Source organism: Oncorhynchus clarkii, chromosome 6, assembly GCF_045791955.1.
Source record: "Oncorhynchus clarkii lewisi isolate Uvic-CL-2024 chromosome 6, UVic_Ocla_1.0, whole genome shotgun sequence".
Taxonomy (NCBI): Eukaryota; Metazoa; Chordata; class Actinopteri; order Salmoniformes; family Salmonidae; genus Oncorhynchus; species Oncorhynchus clarkii.
Window position 1 is genome coordinate 7,921,391 of NC_092152.1, and position 10,644 is coordinate 7,932,034.

The 10,644-nt window shown below is 39.8% G+C and overlaps 1 protein-coding gene across 1 annotated transcript; it reads left to right on the forward strand.

Annotated features, from left to right (window-relative positions):
* Positions 1 to 301: 301 nt before the first annotated feature.
* LOC139411848 (trichohyalin-like) lies at positions 302 to 4,351 on the forward strand. Its single transcript, XM_071158590.1, has 3 exons — positions 302 to 1,350; positions 2,125 to 2,702; positions 3,801 to 4,351. Exons 1-3 carry the CDS (start codon positions 302 to 304, stop codon positions 4,349 to 4,351), a joined length of 2,178 nt encoding a protein of 725 aa, XP_071014691.1.
* The last annotated feature ends 6,293 nt before the right edge of the window (positions 4,352 to 10,644 follow it).

A 10,644-nucleotide genomic window follows, 5' to 3' on the forward strand; every position in this document is an offset into this window, starting at 1 on the left:
TGTGTGTTTGTATTTGTACACATTTTGGACATAATTGATTCCATAAAATGTCTCATAATTTTTTCAAACCATGTCAATACATTAATTGACAATGAATTGTCCAGATGAATTGATCAACATGACCCTGCTATTGATGTTGTCCAGTGTTTGATTCAATTACCTAGCTCTAGGTTGTAGGTTGTAGTTCTGTGTATCATTCTCTGCAAATCCTTTGAAAGTGTGTCTTGGTAATAGATTATCACTAATTTAACCTTTTAAAATGAAGCAAGAGATTGAGAGATTGAGGATATGGCAGAAAGTCATGGAGGAGCAGCGACCAAGAATGGCCTGGAACAACAAACCTATTGAAACAGGAAGAGAGAGGGAAAGAGAGAGGGAAAAAGAGAGAGAAAGGGAGATGGAAAGTGAGAGAAAAGCAGAATTGGAAAGACAAGAAATGAAGAAGAAAGTGGAACAGGCAGAAGAAACGATAAAAGTGTTAAAACGAGAAATTGAGAGATTGAAAGAGATTGAGAAGGAAATCATATTTGAAAGAGAAAGAGACATGCGTATTGCAGAGAATGAGAAAGTCAAACTGGTTAACGAAAAGGTAAAAGAGTTAGAGAGAGAGGTTGAGAGACTGAAAGAAGATATGACAACAAAAGAGATTCAATACAAAATCAAATTTGAAAGAGCGAAAGAAGCGTTTAGAAGACAGAATGAGAGAGTGAAACAGGTTAACCAAAATGTACTAGTGTTAGACAGAGAGGTTGTGAGAATGAAAGAAGAGATTAGATTGAAAGACGAGACTGAACCAGAGAGAACATTTGATAGAGACAGAGAGAGAGAAAATGATTGGAGACGAAGTGAAGAGGAGTTGAAAAATAGAGTGGAGAGAGAGATGGAGATGGAGACAGCCCTCATCAATGACAAAAATACGTCTGAATTGGAGGAAGTCTTCAAGAAAATCAAGGAACAGCAGATAGAATTAGAAAATATGGAAACAGACAAATATAAATGGAAACAGAACCAAATGGACATGGAGGAGAAGATGGAGGGTGAGCACAACAAACAGAAAGAGGTAGAAAGAAAGAGAATGGAGAAAATACCAAAACAGAGACAAGAAGAAGATGAGAAGAAGAAGGAGATGGAGAGAGAAGAAGAAGAGGAGAGACGCAAAGAGAAGCACATAGAGATGGAAGAGGAAGAAAGAGAGAGGGAGAAAGAGAGACAGAGACAGATCAAAAGGAAGAGAATGGAGAAGAGACAGAAAATTATGGAAAGAGAAGAAGAGAGACAGAGAGAGATTGAAAGAGAGATTGAAGAAGAAAGATGTAAACAGAAGCAAATAGAGATGGAAGAGGAAGAACGAGAAAGGGAGAAAGAGAGACAGAGAGAGATCAAAAGGAAGAGAATGGAGAAGAGACAGAAAATTATGGAAAGAGAAGAAGAGAGACAGAGAGAGATTGAAAGAGAGATTGAAGAAGAAAGATGTAAACAGAAGCAAATAGAGATGGAAGAGGAAGAAAGAGAAGAAGAGAGACAGAGAGAGATTGAAAGAGAGCACGAAGAAGAAAGATGTAAACAGAAGAAAATAGAGATGGAAGAGAAAGAAAGAGAAGAAGAGAGACAGAGAGAGATTGAAAGAGAGCACGAAGAAGAAAGATGTAAACAGAAGCAAATAGAGATGGAAGAGGAAGAACGAGAGAGGGAGAAGAGACAGAGAGAGATCAAAAGAAAGATAATGGAAAAGAGACAAAAACATATCGAAAGAGAAGAAGAGAGACAGAAAGAGATTGAAAGAGAGAATGAAGAACAACTATTTAAACAGAAGCAAATAGAGATGGAAGAGGAAGAACGAGAGAGGGAGAAAGAGAGACAGAAAGAGATCAAAAGAAAGAGAATGGAGAAGAGACAGAAAAACATGGAAAGAGAAGTGAGACAGAAAGAGATTGAAAGAGAGAATGAAGAACAACTATTTAAACAGAAGCAAATAGAGATGGAAGAGGAAGAAAGAGAGAGGGAGAAGAGACAGAGAGAGATCAAAAGAAAGATAATGGAAAAGAGACAAAAACATATCGAAAGAGAAGAAGAGAGACAGAGAGAGATCAAAAGAAAGATAATGGAAAAGAGACAAAAACATATCGAAAGAGAAGAGAGACAGAGAACGATCGAAGAGAAAGAGAGACAGAGAGAGATTGGAGAGAAAGAAAGACGACAACAACAAGAGGAGAGAAAGATAATGTTTGAGAGAGATCAAGAAGAAGAAAATATATGGAAACAGAAGCAAATTGACATGGAGGAGGGAAGAGAGAGGGAGAACAAGAGACAGAGAGAGATAGAAGAGATACACAGACGACAACAACAAGAGGAGAGACAGAAACAAAAGGAGAAGGAGAAAGAAAGGGAGAAAGACAATGACAATCAGAGAGAGATGGAATTAAAAGATCAGCAACAGAAAGAGATGGAGAAAGAAAAGATGATTATGAGAGAAAGGGAGGAAGCAGGAAGAAGAAAGGAAGGGCAGAAAAATATTTTGGGGGAAATTGAGGGACAGAATGAACTGGAGATAGAACAGGAGAGAGAGATGGAAGAAAAGCAGGAAGTGATTAAGGAAGCAGAGGAAGAGTACAGGGAAAGAGAAGAGAGAGGAAAGGAAGTAAGCATGAAGAAACATGTAGTAGTTAATGTTAAAGCAAAAGCACGGGAAGTCTTCAATAGGCGTAAAGAGAGGAGGTTAGAAGTGTTGAAGGGGGAGCGAGAACACATAGAAAGAGGACAACAAATCAGGAGGGAGAAGGAGGAAAGACGGCTGGAGATGGAAAGAAAACAGGAGAGGGCAAGACAACAAGAGGAGCAGGATAAAAAACAAGAGATTGAAATTGCTAGACAGAAAGAAATGTTGAGACTAAGAGAGGAGGAGAGGCAGAGAGAGGAAGAGAGAGAGGAGGAGAGAAAGAAAGCCATTAAATGCCATTTATCTTTAATCAGAGAGAGAGAAGAAATAATACAGGCAAAAAAAAGAGAGGAGATGGTGGAAGAGGAAAGAAGGGAGATCCTTGAGTACAAGAGGGGTGAGTTAGAGGAGGAGGAAAAAGAAGATGACAAGGAGGACATTCTCCCACCCGATAAAAGTATCCGAAGGAGAGCTGTGGGCTGGGTGAATAAAAAATGGGAGAAGAGGAACATCAGAAAGATAGAGAGAACGTATCAGAGAGAGGCTGAGGAGGGCCATAAGATCGTCCACATAGGTAAGACCTGTTTTCCCTCTACTTATGACATCATCCTCTTTAGTCTCCTCTACACACATACGTTCCACACCAGTCATCATGTTGCATCATTGTTTCAATATAAAACTACTGTCCAAAGAATATGTTAGCTGACATGGCTCATTGAATGACTGACTGACATAACAAGAAAAATACTGCTGATAACAACCACGTTTTTAAATGGTACCTTGTGTCATCTACTAGTCTAACTCTCAAGACTAAGTAGAGACCCAGAAAGAGTTCCTAAAAACACACACACAAAAACGTGTGGGGCTACTAGTGGCCATGGGGCGCTAAGCGATCACATATGCCCTGGCACTATACAAAGAATAGGTGCCATTCTGGACTCATGTTCAACTTAGGGCCAGGTCAATTCGGGATGGGAATTATTGCACTTTATTGACAAATTCCATGCCTTGCTCAACTGAAAAGAGTAAAGAATCATTGAGATCCAATTGTGTTTTCTATTCTTCATTCCCTGTGTCCATTACATTTAAGTTGATACCAGATCCACTAAGATGAATGTGAACTCTACTTCTTCTCCCCTCCCAGCCATCCCTGGACACACAAGGCTAACATCCACCATGACCCGGGCAGAGAGAGAGAGGGAGAAGAGGAAGGAGCTGCTGAAGGCTGAGGAGAGAAGGAAGAAGATGGAGGATTTCAATAAGCAGTGGAGAGAGCGGTCCCTGCTTAAAAAACAGACTCATCAACAACTGAAGGAGGAGAGGGAGAGGATGAAGGAAAACTACCTGGAGCAGATGAATCTGGAGGCTGATGCTCAAATCAACACCCGGTGTCTAACCACCCAACACAGCCACGATTACAACCACGGTCAGGAGTTGCCCGGGTGGGCCAATGGCCAACAAGTAAGCCAAGAGCCCACTGGATCTGCTGATGGCCACCAGGAAAGGCCAAGGAGGCAACAGGCATGGGCAGAGAACCAGGAGGGGAGTTCAGAGAACCATCAGGGGGGGCCAGAGAACCATCAGGGGGGGCCAGACAGCCAGCAGCTAGAAGCTCCAGAAGAGGTTGAAACATCAGAGCGAATATCCAAGACAAAGAAAAAGCCAAGCATCTGGAAGAAAATTAGGATGAGGTAAAGAATGTTTAAACATCTATTCATGTTTTACACTGTTAATATACATGTCATCACTTTAAAAAGTGACATTATCCAAATGTGAGGGTTTAGTGTACATGCAACACACATGTAAATATATAGATACTTACCTGTCTCTGTGATGTCTTACAGCATTCTGCCTAGAGCTGGAACTCGATGAAGCCACAGTTCCACTGAGGTTACGTTGGTAATTAAAAGTGTCGCCCAATAATTCCTCCTCCTCTTTAAGTCATCGAGCCACATTTCTTCCTCAAAACATTATAGTCTCCTCAAGCCAGCAAGTATCCTCTTTATCAGGCAACAAACCATCGAAGGTCAGAGACTCTCCTCTGTATCCTAGTTAAATTCATCTCTGCTTACCACCTCTACAGTCCTAGAAAATATCCCAAAAATGGAAATGGTTTCAGAAGTCCTCCCCTCAGACCAGTGGCTCCACAAACCAGAGTTTCTCATCTTTATTCAAGTTGAATGCAACTCTGATCATTTCCACCACCTCTCCTGTTAAGGGGAGGTGCTGAAAAGGAGGTCTGGGAGGAGGTCTGCAGGTAGCCTGGACCGGACCGGTAGCAGCTAAGTTGCTGGCTCCATCCCCGGGCAGAGCTGCTCAAGTCAGGCCAGTGATGTTTGATGATGTCATTTTTGTTAGCAAAGTTTTATTCTTTAATAAAAGCATTTATTAAAAAAGCAATATTGTTGTTACGGTGTGGATTGTTTTGTTATTTATTAGAATTGAAACATCCAGTAGTCATGGTAGATGTTAGACTTTCAATGAGACACCTAACATTCCATCAGTTTGATACAATGTGTGACATGTTATATTAGAGAGGAGTCCTCTATACACATCTATTTTAGACCATAGGAGAAATATCAGATTGAAATAGCTTCTCTAAGAATCTGAGGAGAGAGCAACAGTAGAAGCATCGTTAGCTCTCCCACCTCCAGTTCAGTACTCGGGTCATTCCACCAATTGAGTACCTTTTGGGGAGTGTAACTTTATATTTCACCTAATTCTAACATTCTGTCATAAAATGCACATGTTCAACTTAATATAAAACATGTTTTCCATCTCAAAGTAACAAATACATACTATAGTAAGTGCCTATTAAGTGCCAAATAAAGTGACAGGGTTGACTGTAACAGAGTTGACTATTTCATCTAGAATCAACCATAGATCCCCATGTGACAGGGGGAATGGAATGCAAGCTTACCAAACACATGTAAATAGTTTCAACATGTCTAGACTGTCTATCTATAGGTAACAGGGTTGATACATTATTATTAAAAGATTAGTTCACCGTTTTTATTGGTGAATCAAAATTGGTTGATTCAATCATACATTGTTTTACAGAGGTGAAGTTAGCTTTATATTAAAGATTCAGACTTTGCTCTTCAATAATACCTCAAATACAAAATATATATATATCAATGTAATATTCTAACTCGTCTGATGATAGTGAATAAGTTAAACCCCTTATTTTTACCATTCGGTGTCATATTCACTTTTAGGAGGTGAAATGTAGCTAAAAATGTGCCATCCTCTGCTCAGAGGGTTAAGGGACCGTCTTAAAACTGCATTGCATACAATTGCCTCTAAATGAAAAATATCAAAACCTTCTCAACTACATGACATAGAGATCTCAAACAAATTTGACACTGTAAAGAGACCTCTTTTCTCGAATGCAATTAGTTACATTATTTTTACTTCTGTAAAATCTACAAAATGTAAAATAAATCACTTTACAATAAAAACGTCAATATCTTCCCCTCCATATAACTTTCATGAATACAACCAACTGATATTGGTTCAGAGACCTCATGCCTCCAATCAATAGCAATAACTTTTGTATTTTTTGACTTTGGTGATATTCTACCAACTTAAATTGACTTTACATTAAAGATACTTTCTTAAAACGTCAATAACATATCCGTTATTTTACCAGGTAAATTGACTGAGAATACGTTCTCATTTGCAGTAATGACCTGGGGAATAGTTACAGGGGAGAGGAGGGGATGAATGAGCTAATTGTAAACTGGGGATTATTAAGTGACTGAGATGGTTTGAGGGCCAGATTGGGAATTTAGCCAGGACACCGGGGTTAACACCTTTACTCTTACGATCAGTGTCATGGGATCTTTAATGACCTCAGAGAGTCAGGACACCCGTTTAACATCCCAGCCAAAAGACAACACCCTACACAGGGCAGTGTCCCCAATCACTGCCCTGGGGTATTGGGATATTTGTTTACTCTTTTAGGTATTTGTTGTAAATAAGAATTTGTTCTTAACTGACTGAACTAGTTAAATAAATAAAAAAACATATATAAATCTAATATTCTAAATCAGCTGATGATAGTGAATAAGTTAAACCCCTTGTTTTTACCATTCGGTGTCATATTCACCTTTTGGAGGTGATATGTAGCTAAAAATGTGCCATCCTCTGCTCAGAGGGTTAAGGAACCGTCTTAAAACTGCATCACATACAATTGCCTCTAAATGAAAAATATCAAAACCTTCTCAACGACATGACATAGAGATCTCAAACAAATTTGAAACTGTAAAGAGACCTCTTGAATGCAATTAGTTACATTTTGTTTTACTTCTCTAAAATCTACAAAATGTAAAATAAATCACTTTACATAAAAGTACTTCAAAAAAACATCAATATCTTCCCCTCCATATAACTTTCATGAATACAACCAACTGTTATTGGTTCAGGGACCTCATCCCTCCAATCAATAGCAATTACTTTTGTATTTCTTGACTTTTGTGATATTCTACCAACTTAAATTTACTTTACATTAAAGATACTTTCTTAAAACGTCAATAGCTTCCACCCCATATTACTTTAATGAATACAAACGACTGTCATTGGTTCAGGAACCACATCCCACTAATAAACGTCAACTACTTTTTGTATTTTTTAAAAACGTTTTATATTTTTTAATGAATTTGAATGGACTTTACCTGAAAAATGCTTCCCTAAAACTTCAGTAGCTTCCACTTTTATGAATACAACAAACTGATACTGGTTCACAGACCTCTTCCCTCCAATCCACGGTAATTACGTTTGGACTTTTGAACATTACAATTGAAGTCAAATTGAAAACATTATTGGTGTTGTTGAATTAGGTTTTCATAATAGCAAGCTAGGACTGATGGTTTGGTTATCTAAACTAGCAAGTGTGTTTGTTTGTTACCAAGGCAACTACTGTAGCTATCTAGTAAACTTGCTAGCTACTTCAATGGATGTTGAACACATTTCTACCGGCAAATGTGTTAAATTATAGCCATGGTATAAAAGGGATAATCAACTCAGGGCTTTATGGTTCTCTGGAAAATAATGCAAGTCCATGGAAGGTCAGTTCCACAGTGTTCATTATTTACCATAGAACTCATAGTCCCTCGTTGATTATCCCTTACATCACTTTATGAGCTGGATTTGCCTTTCTTTGCAACAGTGGAAGCTGCTGAGGAGACGACGGCTCATAATAATGGTTGGAATGGAGTCAATGGAGTGGGTTCAACCACATTAAAGATGTGGTTTCCATGTGTTTGATACCACTCAATTGACTCATAATAATGGTTGGAATGGAGTCCATGGAGTGGGATCAACCACATCAAAGATGTCAATTGACTTCATTCCAGACATTATTATGAGTTGTCTTCCCCTCAGCAGCCTCCACTGCTTTGCAATTAGTTTGTTCGTTTTCAGTTGTTAGCATTTAGCTAACAAAGTCTATGTGAATTTGCTATCGGTTTGTGCTAATTTGTTAGCATTCTGGTAATAGAGGGCAATAGGTTTTTCTTGTGTTTTTAGCACCCCCTCATGTGCTATGCCGGTAATACTGTAAACCCCGGTATGAGAGAAGGATGGTATGACAATATGAAAATCTGGATACTGCCCAAGCCTAATCACCACAACTACCTACCACAACTAGCTATCACAACTACCACACCTACTTATCCCAACTACCACAACTACCATGCCTATGTACCACAACCACCACACCAACCACACCTATCATCACCACAACTACAAAACCTACCATCACCAAACCTACCTAGCACAACCACCACACATATGTACCACAACTACCCCACCTACCAAACACAACCACCAAACCTACCTACCACAACTACCACATCAACCTACCACAACTATCCTACCCACCATCAACACACCTACAATCCACCAACACCACAACTATCACATCTACTATCATCAAACTTACCACACCTGCCAAACTTACCACAACTACCTACCCAAACTACCACACCTATAATCACCATACCTACCATATCTATCATCACCAAACCTACCAAACTTACCTACCATCACCACTTCTCTCACACCTACATCACAAAACCTAACACACCTACCATACCTACCTTCACCAAACCATCCATCACCACACCTATCACACCTACCATCAACACACCTACCATAACCACAGCTACCTCATGTACCATCACCACACCCACCAAACCTACCTACCTATCTACCTACCACAACTACCTACCACAACTATCACACCTACCATCACCATACTTACCATTACACCTACCATCACCACACCCACCATACCTACCATCCATACACCTACCATCACCACACCTATCACACCTACAATCACTACACCTACCATCATACATACCATCACCACACCTATCACACCTACCATCACCACAAAAACCATACCATAATTACTTCACCACACCTACCATCATCACATCTACCATAACCACACCTACCATCACAACACCTACCGTCACCACACCTACCATCATCACATCTACCATAACCACACCTACCGTAACCACACCTACCATCACTACACTTACCATCACCACATCTACCATAATCACACCTACCATACCTACCGTCACCACACCTAACATCACCACACCTACCATCACCACACCTACCATCATCACATCTACCATAACCACACCTACCATCACAACACCTACCGTCACCACACCTACCATCATCACATCTACCATAACCACACCTACCGTAACCACACCTACCATCACTACACTTACCATCACCACACCTACCATCACCACATCTACCATAATCACACCTACCATACCTACCGTCACACCTAACATCACCACACCTACCATCACCACACCTACAACCACTCCACTTACCATTACACCTACCATCTCACCTACCATCACCACACCTACCATCTCACCTACTATCACCACACCTACCATCCCCACACCCACCATACCTACCATCCACACACCTACTATCACCACACCTACGATAACTACCACCACCGTCATACAAACCTTCACCACACCTACCATCACCACACCTGCAATCACCCACCTACCACACCTACCATCATCACATCCTCCATCACCACACCTACCATCACCACACCTATCACACCTACCATCCCTACCATCACCACACTTACCATCATTACACCTACCATCCCTACAATCATTACACCTACCATCCCAACAATCACCACACCTACCATAATAAATGTGGATAGGTATGCTGCTTCATTCAATGATGACGGTATTGTAGAAGGTAGATACAGGAGTAGCCTATAGTCTACTATAATAACGTCATTGAATGTACTATAGTATCATTTATTTAATTGATGAATGAAATTGTAAATAGGCTCCTTCATTCAGTGAATACTGGATGTCTTTCTATCTCTGGGAGTATGTTAATGAAGGCTTTTCAGCTGTTGAACTATGGCAATGTCCAACAAATGTCTAAATCTTTCTTTCTTTTAGTCAACAAGTGATGAGCCAGAGCAACCAATCAACGTCACTCCAGCTGTTCTACCCACCACCCCCACTGCTCTTCCTCCACCACCAACCTCATCCTCTTCTCCTGTTCAACTAATTTGCCGCCCCACTAGAAAGGACTGTACATACAATTGAAGTCGGAAGTTTAAATACACTTAGGTTGGAGTCGTTAAAACTAATTTTTCAACCACTCCACAAATTTCTTGTTAATTAACAAACTATAGTTTTGGCAAGATGTTTAGGACATCTAAAGTTATTTTTTCCCCAAAAATGTGCCGACAGATTATTTCACTTATGATTAACTGTATCACAATTTCAGTGGGTCAGAAGTTTACATAAACTAAGTTGAATGTGCATTTAAACAGCTTGGAAAATTCCAGAAAATGATGTCATGGCTTTAGAAGCTTCTGATAGGCTAATTTACATAATTTGAGGCAATTGGAGGTGTACCTGTGGATGTATTTCAAGGCATACCTTAAAAACTCAGTGCCTCTT